The sequence below is a fragment of the Polypterus senegalus genome, chromosome 6, assembly GCF_016835505.1.
Source record: "Polypterus senegalus isolate Bchr_013 chromosome 6, ASM1683550v1, whole genome shotgun sequence".
In the NCBI taxonomy this organism is placed as follows: Eukaryota; Metazoa; Chordata; class Cladistia; order Polypteriformes; family Polypteridae; genus Polypterus; species Polypterus senegalus.
In genome coordinates this window covers 190,842,713-190,866,713 of record NC_053159.1, presented here as the reverse complement: position 1 = coordinate 190,866,713, position 24,001 = coordinate 190,842,713, and the positions used below count along the sequence as shown (strand labels likewise).

Genomic DNA, 24,001 nt, shown 5'->3' with positions numbered 1-24,001 from the left:
ACTACCATATAGCAAGACAGCAAGCACCAGGACCGGAAAAGTCTGGTTTTATGCCTAAGAAGTCTACTATCGACCGCATCCTGGCACTAAGGGTCCTCATGGGGCGCAAACAAGAATATCAGCAGAGTTTCACTGCAGCCTTTGTCGATTTTTGCAAAGCGTTCGACTCAGTTGTTTGAGCTGCCCTGTGGGACATCCTGAGGGTTCCCAGGATCCATTTGAGGTTGCTGGATATCATGGCCGGCCTGTATACTGGTACTGTGAGTGCAGTGCAGATTGGAGGCAGGACCTCTGCGTTTTTCCCCAGCTGATTCTGGGGTTCGTCAGGGGTGTGTTTTTGCTCCTATTCTGTTCAATGCTTGTTAGGACTGGGTAATGAGCAAGTTGTTGGGGCATCTGTTGCTGAAGAAATATTCACGGATCTTGACTTTGCTGACGATGCTGTGATCTTCGCGGAGTCAATGGAGGCTTCGAACGGGGCGCTCAAGAGACTGAGTGAGGAGTCTGAGTGTCTGGACTTGCGAGTGTCCTGATAAAAACCAAGAGCCAGGCCTTTAATGACCTCTTGGCCACAGCCATCAGCAGTGTGTCTGTCTGCTGACAGAGTGTCGACCTTGTCATTGAGAGGTTTACTTACCTCAGCAGTGACATTCATGTCTCTGGTGACTCTTCCTATGAAGTCAGTAGACAGATTGGGAGAGCACTGGGGTCATGAGGTCGCTGGAAAGGGGTGTGTGGCACTCCCAATAACTGCAAAAGGACCAAATCTTTAGAGTCCTGGTGCTTCCTGTCTTGCTATATGGTAACGTAAAAGCGCTGGAGCAAATTAGCAAAGAAGATTGGGAAAAAAATGTCAGAGCTGATGGAGAGAGACCCAAGCACACAGACTCAAGTCCTTCTGACTTGAAGGAGCTGAATACTTAGGTGATCAGTTATTTAGCATTTTATATTTTAAATTCTTTTAGACCTCTTTAAACAGATCTGTTTTCACTTTGACACAGAAGTTGAACTTTTTGTGTTGATTTAACGTAAAAAAAAAAAACGTATTAAATCCAATGTTGTTCAGTGTTGTGTAATAAAATGCGCAAACTTCCAAAAGGGGTGAAAATGTTTTAGATGTAAATAACATAATACAACAAACAGACTAAACAAAAGATTCAGAAAGGCCATCAATAAAGAGGAAAATAAAAACTAACTTGAATTAACCTGTCACTAGAAATACAGAATGAACAATATGGGGATGAGAGAAGTTAAAATTAGGAGGAAAACAATGACTGTGTCAACAACTAAAGAAAGGACAATATTACAGATCTCATGTCTTTTTTTAGCACAGTACATAAAAATAATCAGTGGTATTACTGCAAGTAAAATAACGTGTCTCATTAAGAAACGCAGCCTGAGAAAAATTATTTCTTTGTCTTTTAAAATCCACTGGTGAGGAGCAGTCAGTTCAAAAAGTTTTGTGGATCATAAGGAACAAAGGAGCATAGCAAGTAATTATTAAATATTAAACACTGCTGCTATTTTTACTAGTTTGCTCTGCCATTTTAAGCAGAATTTAGAAGTAGTGCATTTTTAATTACAGTACAGAAGTCATCATAATTGTACAGACACAGGAAATAAAATGTCAAAGAAACAAAAAACTTTGTTTTCTTGGAAATTAAGGAATTTAAGTAATGTGTAGTTGGCATCAGGCAGAATTAATTTTGCAATTGCTTTGTTTGTGAACAGAGGTCTTATTAATCATGAGATTTACAGGTTGGCAGTGAAAGCTGAAGCTAAGCATTTTATTTTATTCATTTAATTCCATTTCATTTTCGCAATGCCATTTTTAAATCTCTCATTACACTTTATATATGAGAATTTTGTTCTCAAAACTTTCAAAATACAGTAAATGATGAACAGATTGAGCACGGCCTATGAGCTCCATTTCCTAACTAAAACATCCAATTTAGGGTCAAAGGAAGCTGGTGCCTATCCGGGCCACATTAACCCTTTAAATTCAGACATTTTTATCCATTTTATGTTCCTTTGATTTAAATGGCAATATCCTCATCATCCTTCATTCAATATTCATGCTCTATGTTTTATTTTTGGATTAACAAGTGACCTGCCAGCTAAGAAATAAACAAACTTGCTTTTAAGCATTGAAAGTAAACTGTAATTGTATTCAGGTTTGGTGATGAGAAATTGTTGAGCGCAACACCATGTTTCAGACACAGGAAACCAAGCTGGCAAAATGAATCTGGTGCAGTAACGAGCACAGTAAGGAGAATTGAACAGAGCTTGGTGAAGCGAGTCAAAGTGATCCCTGGAGAAGGGTGTGTATCACAACATTGCTTGGTTGTCACTCTTTTAGTCAGTGGAATGAAGAAAAGTAAGAGGAGGTACACTCAGAGACTGAGGGTCTGGGTCAATTAAGTTGAATATGTGAGAAATACATTTTCTGAAACATGGATGGCAAGACGGAATGAAGGTTACAAAGCACCAGGCGCAGGTGGCAAGTAGTAAGTGACAAAGCAAGCCTGGTTAACTCTTTCAGAGCTGATGTCAACTTTTGTCAAAAGGAGGAGTTGACGATGGTTATCAACTGTAAACTGTGACAAAAAACCAACTGTTATATTTTAGTTGGACTCTCATTGCCTGAGGGAATGTTAAGATTCATTGGTCTGACCGAGATTTCCTACGCTTGCGTGAGCAGCGGGGCGCAAACAATGGCAAAAAAGGCGCTGACATCTGGCGAGAGATCAAAACGAATGCGTAAAGCAAAATACTCCACAGACGACATTTTGCGTATTATCTCTGAACTGGACTATGTCTTGTTGGACTCCTATTTTAATACAAGTGAACGAAAACGAATGTGAGGTTCCGGCGTCAGCTGATTGGTCACCAGCTAATTGTGGTACTGACAATGTTCACCAGGTCGAACTGCCACTAAACAATGATAAGAGGTAGAAACCAGATTGCAGTGTACTGCAACCGTGACCTCTGCTGCCCCAGCCATGCGAAGACAGCCTGGCTGCAAACATTGCTCTTCAGAAACTGTTTTTCGGAGAAAATATTCAGCCCTCAAAGAGTTAAGCACATAAGAAGAAGCCTGTACATAGGCAAAGGGACCACCATATAGGGTGGAATGCTAAGGCAGAGATGATAATCGAGGAAAAGGAAGGTTAACTAGAAGTGTCAGAAAACAAAGGCAGACAGATTATGGGTTAAATCACTAGATTACAGATCACACTATCACCCCCTGAAGTTTTCATGTCCTCCCTGGCCATCTGACCACAGCATGAGACTTCTCATAATAATCATCAGAAACTTAAAATAATGAATTTACCAATGCAATCCATAATTAAGGATTCTACTTTAACTGTTACTTGTTTATCAACATTATAGAATTGCAAATTGGTTTATTCTTAATTATTATTTTTGGCACCTCATTATTTATTAATTTTTCTTTTTAATACTTTGTAAAGTAGAGCCCTTTCAGATACATAATGTTTTGTATGAAAATGTGCTGCACAAATAAAGGTGGTGGTTGTTGTTTAAGGAAATGAATCTGATAACATCTGAAATGAGAAAATTGAGGGATCAAGCCATAATTGTCAAGAGAGGAGGTTGTGAAAGCTCTGAAAAGACTAAAGCAGTTGGCCCAACTGGAGTAAAGTCAGAAATGTTGAAGGCACTTGAAGGTCCTGGAGTTGCCTGGGTGACAGACTGTGAAGGGAGGAATTAAGAAGTAAAACAGTTACTGAATGGTAGTGTGGGTCAGATCAAGTGATCAAGATTTTGGAGAAGGCAAGGAAAGTGGTTCAGAGTGCTGCAGAAAAGGGTCAGAGATCAGGTGATGGAGTGCAGTGGAAGCCTTATGTGACAAGCTGTTTGAGTCTGGCATCACATTAAATGACTGTTCCAGAATTTTTTTAGTCATACCCTTCACTTCCATAATCTTAGTGAGTCATGTAAACTAAGGGTGAACGATATCTCCAATGACTCAGTCACACCACTCTAAAACTAAGTTTGGTTTTGTCATGAGGGTGACCTCCCATGGGTGCAAGTGATGACTTGCTTGTCAGAAGTACAATGTATACAAATCAATTACAAGAAAAGAAGCAAAGCGGGTGTTTTAGGCCATACAAACAGAACTGGGACATGTCTGTCCAATGAATTGACTCTGATAAAATGCAAAAGGACAAGGTGAAACTCCAGTTAGACTTGCATTACTTGGAGAACATTTGTAAAGTCACTGTCATCATCATTAGTCATTTTGGAAATTTTCCACTGTGCTGAAAACACATGGAGCAGTTGTGTATCAACCCATGCAATTCCGTCGTTAACGGAGATGTGCTCTCAGAGTCAGTCGTTTAGTATGACACTGGCCCATGTGGCACTGACAAACAGATTCTGACTATGATAAATTATTAGACATTATTTATCTATAAAGAAAATTTGCTGTTTATACATGATAAGACCAATTACCAAGTTTGATGATCGGACGGTTCTCCATTTAGCTCTACAGTGAGAAATAGTAGCTCTGATTTCAAAGACCTCAATAATGTCTCAGAGAGGATGTGTAGTGGCTGAGAGAAAGGCAATCACCCTGAAGGAATTTCTAGCTGGTAACATTTGCATGGAAGGAAGTTGTAGTGTGCACTGTAATAATATGCTGCTACTGAAAGAGAAAAAAAATGGCAACAAACAAAAGGACAAGTGGAGCCAAATGAGAAAAAAGATGAAAAGTGTAGATTTAATGTTAGTGCAAATGACAGGCACGTATGTGATAAACTGTGTGTTGAAGATTCCAGTTACATATGTGCAGTTATAAGCAGATAATACCTTGGTAAAGAGGCGTATCGCAATGGAGGTGGAGTGACCCAATATAAGAGTGGCCTGTAACTACCTGCTTATAAGTGAAGTGGTGAAAGTGAATGTGGATGGTAGAGGCAAACCCAGAAAATCCCACATACGAGCTGTCCTGATGGCTGTCATTGTTTATTGTGAGCTTTGGGCGATGCTGTGAGCCCAATGTCACTAAAGAGCACTCCTTGAAAAAGCTATTTAAAATACAAACTGCTGTACTTTTGGTCACCCAAAGTACTTTCACAAAAGAAAGGGTCTGTACTTGATCAAAAAATCAAAGTACTTCTTAACGCAGGTATCAGCAAGTTAAAACTGGATGTTACTTGCCTCTGTCTATAGCTGTGAACAAACCCCAAGACAGCTAAGCAGTTTTTATGCTGACCCATTCACTTAAAGCTCTGCAGCAGAATATGCAGAGTGCAAAATTAATTAAATGGAGTAAATAAAACTGTTTGAAAACACTGATAGGTTTTAAAATATTAGACACAAAACATTTAAACCCCTCCCAGACTGCTTTCTTTGCATATTTAAGAAAATAAAAAAAGACAACAAATACAATACTTCCTGATAAAAAAAGAAGGTTTTAAAGCCAACTTTACCAGGCTTATAAATGAAATGGAAAATGATTTACTCATTTATTTATTTATGTTTCACAAAACCTCTGCAAAATTTCAGGCAGGAAACCGTCACTACAGCATGCACAGAGCAGGTTTCTGGAAGCTAATTTAATGTTAAAGCTCTGAAAGCAAATTACATATGCAAAGCAATGCAGGCACTAAGCTCCACATTTAATAAACAGCTTTAGGCTCCAATGATTCACTCTTCTAATTTGTATCAATTAACTAAACACATCACTCTGGCACTGTAAACAAGCCACGTTCTGCTCAGAAACTTTTCATACCTCAAATCCAAGCCTGTCCTTCTCTTTCCAGAAACAAAAGTGTGTCACCTTCTTATCCCAGAACTCGTCAGGCTTGACGACACAAACCAAGGACACCTCAGCGGGGATTACATTCTTAAAAAAAAGGGACAAAAAAAATAAAAGAGAATAAATATTGATTTGCTAATCCTAATAAGATGTAATAAAATACAATACCTTATTTACTGGCTTTTAATCTTTCATGGTTTAATATACAGTAGACATAATGAATTTATATTTTAACAATATCAAAATCTTTCTCACTTCTATTTAGGATTGTGTATCATTAATGACTTTCAGCAGTTTCAAAACAGCTCCTCCAAGTTAGCTGTGCAGTACTATTTGACAGATTGTACTGTATTTGTCCCAAGGAAGAAATTTTAGTTGTGTTTTTCCCCCTCTTTTAATTACAAAAAAAAAAATCAAGAAATAACACACAACAAGGCTCATACACTTCAGTACATTTCATATTCCAGGACCTTTTTATGACTTTTCCAGTAGCAACCAGCATCCAGAACTACTTTACACTCCAGTCCTGAATATCCACAGGAACATTTCGTGAACCTAATAAGAACATACTGTACATGAACTCCAACACATGGCCCATTTTAAATCGCTGACCACTTACTAAAACTTGACACTGAGGCTCATGCTATTTACCAACAATGCACTTAGACACCATTTATACAATTAAAGGCAGGGCTGCTACATTATTTTAGTGATTATAAGTAATCTGCAAAAGTTGAGATAACTGAAGAAGTTGTTTTCACCAACTTACAAGGATTACTTAAATGTCCACTGCTTCAGAAAAAAAACACAAAGTTGTCATCCCATCCTTGTTTTCCTGAAAAAGACATTTTTGTGTAACTCTGAAAATGAGATTTTCCAGCTTTTGGTAACTTAATCTTTTTTTTTTTTTTAAACCCTCTATCGGTTGACCTCCTACAATCCTTATTCACTAGACTTGAACTGCTTACATTGAGACTGGAAAATGGAGGCATTCTAAAGCCAGTGACTGGTTGCACAACTTAACATCTTAACAGTGTCTCTCTGGCACATTGCATGGGCTAGCAAACGACCACGCTTTCAATTTCTCAGTTTTCTACTGAATGGTGAGATACAGTCACAAGAGTTTTGTCACAGTTGCCCGTGTGTCTTTTCTGCAATGTTTTCTGTCTTTGAATGCCTCTTGAACTCAACATCAGCTTTATTAATGTAAACACACATACGGCGACAGTTTTCCATGATGGGATATAAGCTCATGTTCTACAAGTGTAATTAACAGGCAATCCAATGCCGTCAGCAAAACTAAAAGGCAGCATATGTTTGCTATAACTTCCATGAAGAGAGGAACTGTTATATCAAAATGGTTCATTCTATGGTGACACCACCTCTTAGGAAACTGAGGTCTGCACATTCATTTGCATCTAACCACACTGAATATTCCATTACTCTACCAGTTGCAATGCATTAGCAGCCGTCTTAAAAAAATTGTAACTTTTTCCCCAGATAAATGTGAACAACACAATCGTCAGGCACTTAAAGAAATGACTACCTACATTAATATTTATTGATTTAGCAGAGGATTTTATCCAAAGTGATTTACAAATTAGGTCAATATCAGTTAGGGGTTTGTTTTGAAATGCATGCAGTTACAAGACCAGGTTACAAATATTGACCAAAACAAGTGAAAAATGCTTTAGACCTTAAAAGGAAGCAACAATTACATCGGCCATCAACCATGAGAAAATATTTACAAAACAAGAAGGTCTTTCAAACACGAAATAAGGCAGTCACTGATTCGGATTAATGTGGTAACTCATTACACCAGCTAGGGGCAACATGTGAATAGAGTGTAGATTGAAATGCGATGCCTTGTGGAGTTGGTATTTCCAAGGCAGAATGAATGGGATTGAAGGAGCAGAGTACCTAATGAGGGCCTTCACATAAGTAGGTGATGATCTATCGTGGGCTGCATCAGGAGTGGGCAGGAGGAGAAGTATAGGAACCTAATCAAGAACTTTGTTAAATGGTGTGACTCAAACCACCTACAACTGAACATCAGCAAAACCAAGGAGCTGGTGGTGGATTTTAGGAGGCCCAGGCCCCTCATGGACCCCGTGATCATCAGAGGTGACTGTGCAGAGAGTGCAGACCTATAAATACCTGGGAGTGCAGTTGGATGATAAATTGGACTGGACTGCCAATACTGATGCTCTGTGCAAGAGAGGACAGAGCAGACTACACTTCCTTAGAAGGCTGGCGTCCTTCAACATCTGCAATAAGATGCTACAGATGTTCAGACAGTTGTGGCAAGCGCCCTCTTCTACGCGGTGATGTGCTGGGGAAGCAGCATAAAGAAGAGGGATGCCTCACGCCTGGCAGGCTCTATTGTAGGCACAGAGCTGGACAGTTTGACATCCGTGGCAGAGCGACGGGCACTGAGCAGGCTCCTGTCAATCGTGGAGAATCCACTGTATCCACTGAACTGGATTATCTCCAGACAGAGGAGCAGCTTCAGCGACAGACTGCTGTCACCATCCTGCTCCACTGACAGACTGAGGAGACCCCACACTATGCGACTCTTCAATTCCACCCGGGGGGGTAAACCTTAACACTACACAAGATTATAGTCTGTTATACCCGCCTCACACTCTCCACTTTGCATTTTTTAACTTGCACTGCACTTTTATTGCTCTTTAATTAATATTGTTTTTTATCAGTATGCTGCTGTTGGAGTATAACATTATACTAAGTTAACCTCTATAGTGACCTGACATTTGCGAGATAGACATATGCGCGCCGACAAAATAGCACCAATTAAAACGCGCCGACAAAATCGCGTTGACAAGAAAAATTAAATAAAATCACAAAATCTTCTACTTACAAAGTGTTCAAAAGTTTCATTAAATAGGAATTACTAGTTTAAAACATATGTAATAATGTTTATTTTAGAAGTGAATATTATGAGACACGGCATGCAGATAGTCCTTTAGATCACGCCCTGCATATGTAGGAAGAATTGCAACAAGACGTCTTGATATTTCAGTGTATTTAGACTTGCTGGCTGCCTGACTGTTTGTAATTCTGCTTTGTATACGACTGATGGTTTGTTCTGTAAAGTCTTGTTCACGACGGAAATGATCAACCAATGTGTAAATGGTAGGATGGTGGCACGCGACAGACAACTGGAACGCGTTATGCCAACCCTCAACTGAGCAGTTTGTTCGCGGCATGCCATCAGCAACACGGTCTCGCATGTTCCACATGGTGATAGGAAACAACGGGTTGGCTTGTCAATTGCGTCTCAATCGACCAACATAATTGTCCTCCCAGTAATCATAAAGATTCTGGAGATTGTCGGGTCTGCACTCACTCAGTTCATCAAAAGCGGACCCAACATCTTCCGGAGGAACGAAACTCAGTGCAATTAGCATCTTTGAAAAAAGTTTAATGTTTTTGTCATCGCGATACAAATTAGATAAACCTTCGTTTTGTATTCAACGCCATAATGACTGACCAAGATGAAACAGACAACCAAGTACGGTAGCATTTGGAAATAAACTGGACAGTGCGTTCATACTTCCTTTTTCAAAATCAATCATAATGCTGATAGGCGTGAGAGATGGTCGCAGTTTGAGCACTTTCTGGAAAACCCGCTCATAGTCAGCCTGTGTTTTTGTTCCCATCAGCACATATATTAATGGAATTGAGTGACTGTCAATTAAAGCATGTATGGTAAAAATACCTGTACAAATATCTCGGGAGCTATCTTGAATGCCCCATCCATAAACCAGTGCGGATATTGCTCTAACAATTTCAAATTTGTTGCAGTGCCGAACATGAACATTCGGTTTGTGTCTTGATCACCCAAATCCCACAGAAGAAAATTTTCAGAATGTGTTGTTACCTTCATAGTGTCCGGGAGAATGATGTCTTTAACAGAATGTGGCCTCGGATTGTTGACATCAGGCCTCTTTCGCTTCCGCTCGACAGCCCGTTGGTTAGCCGAATACGATGGCAAAAGATTGGCTGCTTCCAGCGAGACTCCCACTGTGCTGTTCACAATAATTTGATGAGGTTTTTCCACTCCATTTTTGGTTCGTTCGCGTATAGTCGCCTTTATTTTTTCGCTTACATTTTTTGTGGTATCTGGAGCGTGCATGTGTTCAGTACTTTTTTGTAACATCCCGTCTGTTTTCTTCTTAAGTCTGCCGGCACACTCTCTTTTAAAGCACCTCCACGAAGACGATCCATCTTGATTTACCTTTGTCGTGTCTATATCGATATCCTTTATACAGAAGTTGTTGTTTTACTTTCTGTGACTTAGTAATATCCATGGGGTCAGTTAACTAAGTATAACGTATTATTCAATTGATTTCTTCTGACTGCATTATAACCTAGCGCACGTACGTGTCCCACTCTCTTGGCGTCTCGCGCTATTTTGCGGTGTCGATTTTGTCGGCGTGCATTTGTCCGTTGCGGTTTTGTCGGCGCTCATATGTCTATTGTGCTTTTGTCGGTGAACCAATGTCTATTTTATTTGCATTGTTATCACTCTTTAATTTAATATTGTTTTTTATAAGTATGCTGCTGCTGGAGTAGGTGAATTTCCCCTGAAATTCCAGATAACTGATTACTTTAATTACTACAGTGTGCTACTCATACCGTGTTGTGATAAAAACATGTGCATTGTTTATTTGTTGCATTGTGTATAGTGTCTGTCATATTATGTATTGATTTACTGTTGTCAATTATTAATAAAATTCAGTTATATTCATTACATATGAAAAGCAGCAACTTAAACAAGCCCACTTGAATTTATGTGACAGACAAGATGATGCCACTCAATGCAACAAATAAGAAATTGAAAGAAAAATACTACTGTGCCAATAGTGTGCCTCATACTCTAGTGAAACTACAGTCACGTGCGTATTAACGGCCAACTGAATCAGGACAATTCATACTTACAGCCAAGGGCTACAGGAAAAGAACAGGGCAAAAAGGTTCCAGAAATTTCCAAACCCAGCAGAACTAATAAATATTTAATTATTTCTTCACTGGTCTCACATGTTTTCTGACTCTTGGAGGGTCCTTTAAGGTTTGTTTTGATCATCCAACTCCACAAGACTACTTCTTAGTTATTTAGCCTTCACCATCTTCCTTATATTAGTGTTTCTCAAACTTTTTGGTCCTGCACCCCAGTTTTGCCTTTTTAAATTCACTGATGACACCTCTAAGAGCTTGTGCAAACAAACCCTTGGTGAAACAAGCTCACTTAGAAATGGGGAAATATATTGTGTAGTGCTGCCAATGGCTTAGGTGACTCACTCGCAAACTAATAACAGCAACCTGTGTCGTGGCCAAGTGGTTGAGGAAACACTGGCTAAGGTGACATACTTGTGAACCAATGACAGCAAACATGCAGTAGTTGAGAAAGACTGCCTTACGTGGACCTGGTGTGCAGCCGCAAAGACACAAAGATTGGTTTGTGCTACTCCATTCCGACAGTTGAAGTATGTGTACCGACAACAAACATCAGACCCAGAGAGCATCAACTGCAATGACCTGTACACTTTGTGACTGACATACAGTCAATATGACATACGTCCAAACAGCCAGTCCCAAATGGAGCCATAAATCAGCACATGACTGAGTAATAAAGCACATATTTCAACAAAAGGACAGAAGAAGTGATACATAATATAGCATTTGAAAGCTTAAATACAACTCTTAATTGACTTGACACATATCCAAGGTTAAGATACCTGCATTGTGAGAGAGCATCAGTTATGGCACTACAGCCATGTGGCGCATGTTCCCTGAGGGTGATCCAGCTCACAGGATCCTCATTGATGAGAATCCGAGTGGCTGGACCAGACCAAGGGGACACCCATGTAGCAGCAGACAGGAGGTCAGTTACGGAGGGTGAGACTGGACAGCATGTCTGCCTGGGGGGCTGCCAACCAGGATCCCGAGCTCTTTCACTGCGTGGAAGGTGCGGCAATGTGCATGCTACCCAACCTGACCCGACCTGATTTCTGTAAATGATGTACAGTATGTGAAACACTGTCAATAATAGTGACCTTTCAAATCACTGTCTTCTTTTCTATCAAAACATGAGAAGCTCCCAAAGACGATGATATTTCTAATGGAGTCTCATTCATTTTTGTTCACGTCTTTTGAAGACACAGACAGTGTGCAATACACAAAATTCAATTCAATGTTTTCTGTTTTATTTTGTTTAATACCTAAAAAGGTGGGGGCATTTACTTTGAAGCAGTGAAACACACAAATTGTGAGTGAATATAACAATATGTACACTGCTAAAAGTAGGTTTGTTCTGGTTATTGACTAAAAATACAACATAGTGGGGTGATTTTTACCTGCAACATTAAAACAACAGTCTTCACAATATTCCACTGAGACTTTCTTCCATCCACAATCACAGTGAATCCTCTAGCTTTACATTTTTCACTAGAGATAAAGGGAAGAGAGAAATAATATTTAAATTTTCAAAGTAAACTGCTAGATTAGTAATCTTTGGTCAATCATAAAACAAAAACACAGATTTGGAAAAGGTACAGTTCTTCATTTGCCCAAGCCATAACATGCAGACAGAACTCTCAAAGTGGTAAATAAATGCAATACAGTTTATTCAGGAAAAAAAAACAACAAAGATCAAAGAAACGTTACCCTCAGACGTCACTTTATTGGGTTCACATATACAGTAATGACTCGGACCACTTTCTGCTAGAGATAATTCTAATTATTTTAAGAATGAATACACAAATACATTGTACATTGTTGACAATAAATTAATAAGTAATAAATGATTAAATGTTACTTATTTCTTTATGTATTTAATTGTTTAGTTATTTAATTCAATGACACCAACAATGACTCTACAAGAATTAAGCCTGGAAATATAAACTGTCATTTCTACCCGTCAAGATGCACAGACTTAACTGACTGATTGGGCAATTCTGAAAAATTCTCAAAGACCCAACTTCGGCCACTTGCAGTTCAGAGCAGTTAGTCCTTTTCACACTTCATATTATTATCTCCAGGAAGCACCATCAAGGAGTAAATTCTTTTTCAGTTGTCCAGAACAATGGTGGAATCATGAAACATGCATCTGTGTTCAATCTCAAAACAGAAACAACCTTGCTTGATATGTCCAAATGATGAAGCACAGAGAAGAAAATGGGTTGAGGCAGTCAAGGGAGACAAAGGACCAAATTCTGTTATATGCTTCAGCAGCATGTATGTTTGGAACTGGCAATTAAAATATGAAAGTGCCTAAAGTATAATTGTGGTCCTAGGATTGATGCGGAGCAGAGACCTTTAGCTGGGACAGCTTTGGCATCCTACTGACACATGAATCAACTTTTGAAAGGGCAAATGACTGTCTCGGGAATAACGTGTGAGAGCTACACTGATGGAGCGTGGCACAGCAAGCCTCTTCTCAATAGAACATGACGATACAATGGCACCAGTGCCTGGTGAGTATAAACAACTTAACATAACTGTGATGAGATTTTTGTTGTATGTGTTTCAGAACAGGAAAGTAATAACCAATAACTTAAATTTGAAATAATATGAAGATAAATGGCAGCTGAGCAGATATAAAACAAAAACTGTTTATTTACACGATTACAGCACAGATCCTTAGTCTCAGAGCCACCATTCGTTAAGTACGAAAAATGTTTGCATACTGGCAACATATTTATGTTTATAATTATATAGGAATTCCTCCATGAGAAGCGTATAGCCTTTGTCCTTTTGATGCTTACATTGTGTAGTGCTTTTCAATAATAAATTCTCATCAATTTTTTGGATGTTAAATGCTGAAGCAGGCCTAAACACAATACACTGCTAGTTAACTGAAAAGAAGGTGGTTTACCCTTTGAGGTGCTACTTTCAAATTTTATGAGATGGGCTAACTGAGCAATAAGCATCTTTACATAACCACGGCCATGTCCAAACTTAAACATGTTACAGCGGGCATCCATGGTGGCCAAGAGTTGAAGAAAATGTGCCAGAAATTGTATGGAACTATAGTGTCAATATTGTCAAGTTTACAGAGTGCTCTTTTAACTTGTGTATGCAAATCAACATGTAATTTTATTAGTAGGCATAGAAATCATACCTTGAAATAGCTCAGAACACAGATTACGACACTATCCACCATTAGAAGACATTTTAAGTTTCATTAAAATGCTGATGACACTAAGGTACATCCTTCAATTAGACTGGGTAAAACTTCTTCAGTGTACCTGCCATTACTCGGCATACAAGGAGCAGATGGCACTCCTGCTGCTACAGAGAAATGGGATATGAGGCGCACTTATCCAAATCATACAAACATGACTGGGTTTAAAATTCAAGGAAGTTGGAAGTTTCCTTCTTTCTGAAGTCTGCATCTGGAAGATTTCCTGTAAATGCGGCACTTGACGGCCTAACACCTACAATAAGTCCATTCTACTGACTACTCACTGTACTCTCGAAAACAGATGCACCAATCCATAAACTGCAGTCTCTAGAGCCTGCCCTCTGCACTTTGATGGGCGAAAGTGACAGTTTAAATTTCAAGCCTTATTTCAGTTTGCTTGTGGCATCGCTGAAATAAAAAAAAATAAATGATTAATAAACAAATAATTAAAACGTTTTGTGAAACAAAGTAGCTATTTCTACCTCAGGGTGATTGATACAGTCAAGCCATTTTTGTCATTTAATGACCTACAGAAGCTCATTAATGCTTCACATTTCCTCTGGATTATTGTAATAGCCTGCAGCTGGAACAGAAGGCAGATGCTACAGTTTTGACCAGCAGATAAAAAATGGATCACATTGCTCTTTGAAATGTTGGCCCACTTTGTTGGCTAGTTACAGGGTGAATTGTAAGATTCTATGGTTTGTGTTTAAAGCCTTATATGGGTCAGCCCCACCTTACTTAGCTGATCTTCTCAATCGATATTCATCAACCAGGCAGCTAAGGTCCTCAATTCAGCTATTGCTTACTGTCCCACATGCACAGCTGAAGCTGGGAGGTAATCGTGCCTTTGTGATGGCTGGTCCTAAACTGTGGAATGGTATGCCCCTTCTAATAACGCTGCCTCCCACAATTTACAATTTTAGGTTTTTACTAAAAAAAGCACTTTTATTCACTTGCGTTTTAGCCTAGGAGTAGGAGTGTTCAAATCTTTCTATTCATATAGTTTATACTGAGTTCATTTGATGCTTCTGCATGTATGCATTAGTTATTTATGTGTGTCTGTTGATGTATGTGTGTTTCTTTATGTATAACTTTATATACATAATTGTTTATCAGGCTTTTATTTCTTACTATTAGCTTTATTCTTTGTAAAGCACTTTGGTCAACTTTTAGTTGTTTTAAATGCGCTATATAAATAAGTAAACCAAACATTTCCATAGTTATGCTTATACTGTAGGAAAGCTTAGTATTCATTTATTGTCACATTACCCAATATATTTCTTTATTTAAAATATTCCTAAACATTGCTGTATATTTTGACTTCAGAACAGCCTGAATTCTTATCCATTATAGATTCAACATGGTGCTGGAAATATTCACGAGACACAGCATCACACAATTCCTGCATGTTCTGTGGTCGCAAGCCTGCCATCCCACCTCATCCAAACGTTGCTGTACTGTAGTGGTTCCCAATCTTTATTCCTTTAAGACCTCCCAGTGTACCATGAGAATAATGTGAGGACCCCCCCCCCTTGTAATTCTGCTTCAGGCTTGCTTTTGAACTTACATTTATTAACAGAACTGTATTTGCTACTAGTGCTGTTGCACCGGCTGTTCTTTTAAACATGTAAGATTACTAGACCACTTCAAAAACTATTTTTACTAAAGAAAAAAATACTTTAGCTACATTCTGAATTTTTTAATCATGCAAGTAGATATTATTTAGGGTTAAATGATAACCAGTAATCAGCAATAACAGAATTTGTCATTGCATTTGTCAAACTTTTAATAACAACAAAAATTGCTTACTACTCAAACGGCTCAAGTATGGTATCTTCTGAATTATGTATTTTTGAAAATAAAAAAAAATAATAATTTTTAAAATACAAAAAAGTGATTACTTCAGACTTTTTTATAATTTAATTACAGAAGCTCCTTAGTTATTTTTTTGATTTAGCACTTGCGCCGTTCCCATCAATGACAGCCAGATTTGACAGGAGTTGAAATCACCTAATGACTACTTACATCCCACATCGTGAAGACCTCAGAGGCTGGTCTTGGACTGTAGGAGTCCTCTTGAGAAAGACCACCTGGACACAAAGCAATTTGCCTTTCAGACAAAGACTGGAGTGGAAGATGAAATCACCTGTCTTCTCCACAAGGCTGGGAAAAGTTGTCAAGACTGATGATGACTTTTTGCTTTCTCCAGGTGCCTTCAATACCACCAACCCATCCCTGTTTAGGGGTAAGCTTAAAGATATGCAGGTGGGTGAGCCTGTGGTGACTTGGATAACGGACTGTCAGGCAGACCATAGTTTGTGAGACTCAAGGACTGTATGAGCAACACTGAAGCAGCACAAGGAATAGTCCTGTCACCTTTTTTTTCTTTACTCTGTACACCACCAACTATAAAATATAACACCAGGTCAGGTCAGATGTAGAAATTATTAAATGATTCTGCATGTACGGGGTGTATCAAAAAGAGGCATGAGACTGAGGAGAGGAGTACTTTGCTTCTTTGTGGAACTTTAAATTAGCAAAACTAAAGAAACAGTTATTTTGCTGCACCAAAGAGTCGCTACACCTGGCCACTATTCAGAGAGTGAATGTGCAGTTGGTGCAGGGCATCCACATCAATGACAAGATGGTCTGGTCTTGTAACTGAGCAGACTCTTTTTTTTTCTTAGAAGATTGCGTTCCTTTAATGTCGGAAGTGACATCCTTCACATCTTCTACAACTCCGTGATGGCCATTGTGGTGTACTCGGGCTTGTAACACCACTTCAAGAGTTGCCCGTAGAATCACCAAGCTAAGTAAAAAGGCAGGTTCAGTTATGGGACACCCTATGGGGTTTATGTAACATGTTCCAAGTAGTCTGGGTGAAAAAGATGGCAGGGCCTGATCTGCTACATGTGACTTGACTTTAATGTTCCTGCTACAGCCTGATTTTTTTGATTTAAGTATTTTGCTGCTATTTTATAACTTTTAGTCCTCTTGCATCTACCCTGGAAGTTTAATAAGTCCACCTTTTGGGTGGTAAGCAGAGAACAACCGCTGTACTGGATTAAGATCTGGAGACTGTGAAGGCCACTGAATCGACTCAAATCACTGCCTTTTTGTGTAACCAGCCTAAGATGATGTATACTTAAAGACATGGTGCATTACCCATTTAAAAATGTAGACTAGTCATAAAGGCATACACATATTCAGCAATTAAGCTTAGGGACAAAGTGGCATTCGAAAGATGTTCACTTAGTTTTAAGAGGACTAATGTGTGCCAAGAAAACAATCGCAATGCTATTACACATTGCTACTACCACCACCAGCCAGCACAGCTGACAGAGAACAACTGGAGGAAGTTCTGCTTTGTATGGCCTTCTGCTCTTGGTAACCCTTCAATGTCAAGGTCCAACACATTATGCATCCAGAGATGCCATCCTCACTGCTTACAAGAGATATATGAGGATTTGCGGCTTCTTGTTCTGTTACTCTGAATAAGTCCAGCCAGTTTCCTCTGACCCTTCTCGATGATAGAACTGTGTTTTTTTTGTTTATAAACCCTAAAGACCGCAGTGCATGAAAATCAACAGAGAGCAGATGGAATCATCATGTGCGGCACCAGGAACCATACTAAGGTCCAGGTGGCTTACATTATGTTATTTTGTCCTTCTTTGGTTTAACTACAGCTAAACCTGTGAATGACTTCTAAATGCCCCATAGACCAATTTGACAAATGATTGGTTGCTTGAGGAGTAGACTGTTTAAAATAACAAGCAAGTTGATCTACTAGAGTGGACATGGAAAGTATTCACAGGTACATCCACTTCTACCTGAACAAAAATATTTTCTTCTTCAAAAATAAACTCTGAATAACTCTGAAGTTTCTTTACATTTTTCAGTCAAAGTTTAGTTGGTGAATTGACTTTACAGCAAAAAAATAACTGCATTAGCTTTTTCTAGGGTATGAGGCATCCAACTCCACCCTCTTCTTCAAATTAGACTTTCTTATAGAGTACTTGTTATTTTACATGAATTATGACCCTACTGTTAAAAATGTCTGGTCTTGATGCTGACAATCTTCATTTTTAACTTAACTTTTCCTGTCAAGAAGTTCTTGAGTGTGTTTTAGCCTCCCAGCTTACCAATTATTTATCCTCTAATAAACTGATGGAATCCTTTCACTCTCCTTTCAGTGTGCAGCACAAATATGATACTGCTCTGCTTTGGGTAACTAATGATTTAATTATGGCAGCAGACTCTGGACAAACAAGCATATTAATTTTGTTCGATCTTAGTACAGCATTTGACATAGTCGGACAAGACATTCTATAGTCCAGAATGGAGAACATGCTACGTATCTCTGGCACTTCGCTTTAGTGGTTTAAGTCCTATCAGGACAGGCAAGACATTGTTAGTCTTGGCAACAGCAGACCCAGCTCAGCGCCAGTCACACAAGGGGTTCCACATGGCTATGTACTCGGCCCTCTGTATCTATATGCTTCCCCTTTGCCATATCATTTGTAGCTATGGCATAGGTTATTGTTTCTATGCAGATAATACTCAATTCTACTTCAATGCTAGAAGCAAAACTTTATCAGAGCTTTCTCAGGTCACAAATTGCCTCAGCGAAATTAAAACCTGGGTGGAGCAAAACTCTTTAAAATTAAACTGCAACAAAACTAAACTCCAAATTGGCACTAAAGAGCAACTTAAGAAAATGACCTCCTTTATCGTGTCCCACATGGATTATTGTAACTCTCTACTGGCAGGTACCACTTCTAATCTTGTATTACAGCTCCAGTTGATTCAAAACTCTGCTGCAACAGTCCTAACACGAACCAGCAACAGTGAGCACAAGACAGCCATCCTACTTCACCTCCACTGGCTCCCTGTGTCTTAAAGAATTGAATATAAAATTCTATTATTAACCTAGAAAGCTTCAAATGGCCTTGCACAAGCCACTCACTAAAGTCCTCTGATTCTGGCCATCTTCTTGTGCCCCATACTAAACTGCACTCTATGGGTGACAGCAGGGCCTTCAGCTGTATAGTACCCAGACTTTGGAATGACCTTCCTAAATTAATTAGATCAGCTGACTCCATTCATTCTTTAAAAAATAAACTTAAAACTCACCTGTTCAGGAAGGCTTTTAACTTAACCTGACATTCTGCCTCCTCTTTCAGTCCTCCTCTCTGTCTACATACTCAGGATAATTTGTGTGTGTGTGTGTGTGTAATATCACAAATGATGTTATTTGCTAGGCTTTCTTTTAGTAATGAATCTAGTATTTTACTCTGGGTTTATTGTCTTTATTCTACTAAGGGGCTCTGTCCCCTGCTCGCATGTAGGCGCTACGTGCTAGTCACTTCGTAGCTCTGCCGCTCGCGTAGCGGATGTACAATTTAAACAGATTATTTAGTTAGTTATTTTAATGGGAATTGTTACCTATGCATAATAGAACTAACTATTTCACATTACAGCAAGTCATTAACGATAGTAAAAAAATAGTAACACTTAATAAATTGAAAGAAAATTATGTTTCATGTTGCATTTGAGGTATTCGTTGTGTTATACGTTTTCGTTCGGTTTTGAAATTAACACACACACACATATATATATATATATATATCTCTATATATCTATATATATATATATCTATATCTATATATATATCTATATATCTATATCTATATCTATATCTATATCTATATATATATATATATCTATATCTATATATATATATATATATATCTATATCTATATCTATATATCTATATCTATATATATATATATATATATATATATATATATATATATACACCCACAAATACTTTTTAAACTTACACTTTTCCTGTAAAATTTCAGTAAAAACAATATTTAGAACTTTTCGTCAATATCGCATTGAATTTTGATTCTGTGTTTGGACTTTCATTGTGACAATGCAACGTATAACTGCTCATGAGTGAATTTCGTTTCTTTGTCTCTAATAAATAAACCGACATTTTTGAATGTCTGTCCCTGTGATTTGTTAATTGTTATTGTAAAAGCTATTCTAATGGAAAACTGTAAACCTGTTAATACAAATGGCATATCAAGATCACCTTTGGAGTCTGATGTTATCAGCAGAAGATGTATTACATTACCTTTCTTGTCGCCTGTTAAAACTTTACATGTCAGAGTTGTTTGACCAATTTTGAATACAACTAATCTTGTCCTATTTCATAGCCCATCACTCAGACATAAATTACATAATAACATTACAATACATCCTTCAGTCAACAGTAATTCGTCCACTGGAAGACCAGATGGTGTTAACGGTTGTAGATATTCTTCATGATATTGTAAGCTGCTGTTTTCATCTTCTGCACCATCACCACCAACTGCTTCAGCACAGTCTATTGATACGCATTTAACCAATCTGCCGTGTAACCAGTCAACAATTTTCACGTTAATTCGTTTGACTTCATCGTTTCTCGGTGCTAAGCTTGCCCGTGTACTCGTTTTTTCTGTTGATAACCCTTTGGGATGAAATTCTTCAATGAGATTTGGACATAATAAGTCTTCTTTACTTGGGAACTTAGTGTGAGCAAACGTAAAAAATTATAAGAGTTGAGAGTGCAGGAACTGCGTCTGACAAAACCATTCACACGGATGAGAGGTGAGAGGACTGCGGGTGTGGGCCGTTAACTTGAAATGGTTGGGACTTGAAAAAAATTTTTCTTGATCTCGCCACTGACTCCAATTTTGAAATTCTACTACACTGTGGCTTTTAGTTAAAGCACAAATGTTTTTGGTCTCTTCATTTTCCTTCAAGCTGGGAAGTAAACAGTTACAAACCACAATCCAGATGATGTTTTTGGAAACAAATGATATTTGAATGCTCAAAATGTACTGCAGGAAATCCCACTGCTATTGCAAAAAACACAGCTGGCCCGGCTGCTGAGAAAGAGCCAACACACAATTCTGAAAACAAATTTGACATGACAGCAGGCTCCATTTTCTTTAGCAGGGTGCAACCTCAAACCTAATTTTGTTTGTCATACAGTAACGTGCAGGCTGGACCCAAGAAGAGGGAGCTACCAAGCTTTGCTCTTTCGAGTTTCTCTTTATGGCAAGACAACTCCAACACCATTTTGTGGGATTAGCACATAACACGAGAACAGACTGTACTTGGTGTACATTAATAAATACTTACATTGGAGAAGATGTGTTCGCAGTCAAAAGCCTTCCTGGTGCCAGTGTCTTTTAGTCACCTTTTATGCTATGCAAAAGGGACAAAGACATTATCCTAACCTCAGGTTAGAGGAGTTTATAGTAAAGACCGGCCACATTAAAAACTCATGAAACACACTCTTACCTCTGTTTTCCCCTGCAATTCTTCACACTACAGTAAATGAATAATGTTCTATGCTCTACAATTCACTTTCAGCCATTAGTAATTTCCTGGGCATTTTGTTGTGGAATCATGTTACAATCCAGACTAATAGTTGGCATAGTCGGCAAGATTTGTACTCTGGAGTGTGGTGGCAGTTCTGCACTAAAGATGCCAGAGAAAGAGACAGAGGCTGAGAAAGAGAAAAAGAGAGCTCAGGTGATGTCACCAAAAAACACTCCCATTGCAGCACTAAGTGGCAGGCTCTGCACACATGAACACAAGAGTCCTGCTAATAGCTTACAATATAAAAGGAGTTGCTTCTGAAAGCTTTTGTAATCAAGACATTGCAGGTTCTCTGCTGGCCACTGGTAGCTACCACAGTGCAAAAATGCCTGGACTGGAAAGGGTTGTGGCATGATTCCACGACAAAAGACTAGGCCAAGTGCATTATTGTAACTAATAAGGCTAAACTATATGGATATGCCAGTATTCCAATTACAGTATTACTTCAGTTAATTAAAATCAAGATATTCCAGAACTGTATTTTGTTTAAGACACTTCATTATTGGAAACAGATGTACAAAAGTAGAAATATGAATAAGTACTTTAACAGCTCGGCAGGGGATGGGCCACATCAATAGTTGATACTGCCACCCCAATATTTCACCATTCCTTTCACGTCGCCACACATGCACTTATCTGTTTTTCCCTCTGGCTGCACATTCATGCAGCTGGCTCTATCTCACACTACCCACTTGGGGTCAGAGGCAACACTATCTGCCTCACTTTCCCTAACACTGTGAAGCAAATCATGCCAGGATCCTTAGGGACACTAGCTGGTGATCACAAACCCAGGCCCAATGGATTTTAGAAGAGTAGATAAGTACACTATATGTCTGCAACTTCTCTTCCATGCTCCACAATCGCACCTTCCTTGGCTGGCTGCTAACCCCAATGATTCTACTGCATGGCATTTCTACAGTATTTCTAAGCCACTAAAAAGACATGCTGAGTTGCATATCAAGATGACCCAGTCACGTTTCTTGTCACACTTCCCCTACCCTAACTCTAACTCCAACACAACCAATTAGTCGGTATACAAAGAAGAAGTCTGTCTTCTAATACAGTGGTTCCAGGACAATAAACTCGCACTTTATGTCAGTAAAACCAAGCAGACGGTCACGACTTTAGGAAGCAAGAATCGTATCATGATTCAATTTGCATTTTAGCCCTACCGGTGGCTACCAGTCAAGATTGCTCACCAAAACCACCACTACTTCTTTAGACATCTGAGAAATCCCTGGATGTCTCCATCTAAGTTCACCAACTTGTATGATGCACAGTGGAGTCCATATTTACTGGCTGCAAAACTGTGTCAAAATCAAGTGCCAAAATGAACATCTATGTGATTGTGAAATACCACATTAGAAGAATCTAGACAAATATAGTCCATTCAGCCCAACAAAGCTCACCAGTCCTATCCACATTAAGTCTAACTTTTAAAGTCCCAAAAGTCCTACTGTCCACCACTCTATTTGGTCACTTATTCCACGTGCCTGTGGTTCTCTGTGTAAAGAAAAACTTCCTATTTGTGTGAAATTTACGCTTTTCAACGGTGTCACCGTGAACTCATTTTAAAAATAAGGGTCTTAATCCACTGTTCTAATTCCTTTCAGAATTTGAAACACTTCAATCATGTCTCCTGTTATTCTTCTTTTGCTTAAACTGAAAAGGCTCAGCTCTTAAATTGTTTCCTCATAACTCATCCCCTGCAGTCCTGGAATCAGCCTAGTCACTCTTCTCTGGACTTTTTCTTGTGCCGTTATGTCCTATTTGTAGCCTGGAGACCAAAATGGCACATAGTACTCTAGATGAGGCCTCGCCAGTGTGTTATAAAGCTTCAGCATAACCTTACATTCTGCTAGCCTTCTTAATGGGTTCTGAACACTGTCTGGCAGTGTCAAGTCCTCTACAACTCCTAAATCTTTCTCATAACGTTTACTCTTGATTTTTCTGTTCTCTCATTGTGTATTCAAACCTAACATTTTCTTACTTCCTACATATAATACTTTACATTTACTTACATTCCATTTTATTTGCCACAAATCTGACCAAGTCTGTATGCTGTCCAAGTACCCCTGTAATGATTCAAAGGATTCAAGATTATATGCCAATCCACCTGGCTTGGTATCATCTGCAGACTTAACCAGTTTGTTACTTGTATACCAATCCGAATCATTTACTATATATATATCTACATATCTATATCTATATATATATATATCTATATCTATATCTATATATATATAAAAATGGCAGCGGCCTCAGCATTGACCCCCACTCTTAACATCAGCCAATTCTGATAAGGTTCCTCGCACCATCATCCTCTGCCCCCTGTGGCTAATTTTGTACCCATCTAAACACCACATCCTGAACTGCCACTTCTTTTAGCTTAATGCCCACCCTCTCATGTGGCACCTTATCAAATGCTTTCTGAAATTCAAGATAAATATATGTGCTACTCTGATCTCAACCTTTTGTTTCTTCCTCATAGAATTCTAGCATTTTGGAAAACACGACTTCCCTTCTTCTGAACCCATGCCGACTGCTCAGTAAAACTCATGTTCTTGCC

The 24,001-nt window shown here is 38.8% G+C and overlaps 1 protein-coding gene across 3 annotated transcripts in view; it reads right to left on the bottom strand.

The window, feature by feature from the left end:
* Positions 1–24,001, bottom strand: part of sestd1 (SEC14 and spectrin domains 1) — a 167,498-nt gene that overhangs the window by 72,651 nt on the left and 70,846 nt on the right. For all 3 annotated transcript variants that reach the window (XM_039757762.1, XM_039757765.1, XM_039757763.1), the window contains exons 5-6: positions 12,163–12,253; positions 5,759–5,872 (exon numbers count right to left, since the gene is read on the bottom strand). In XM_039757762.1, coding sequence (XP_039613696.1) covers positions 5,759–5,872; positions 12,163–12,253 — 205 coding nt within the window. The remainder of the gene's footprint in view (positions 1–5,758; positions 5,873–12,162; positions 12,254–24,001) is intronic.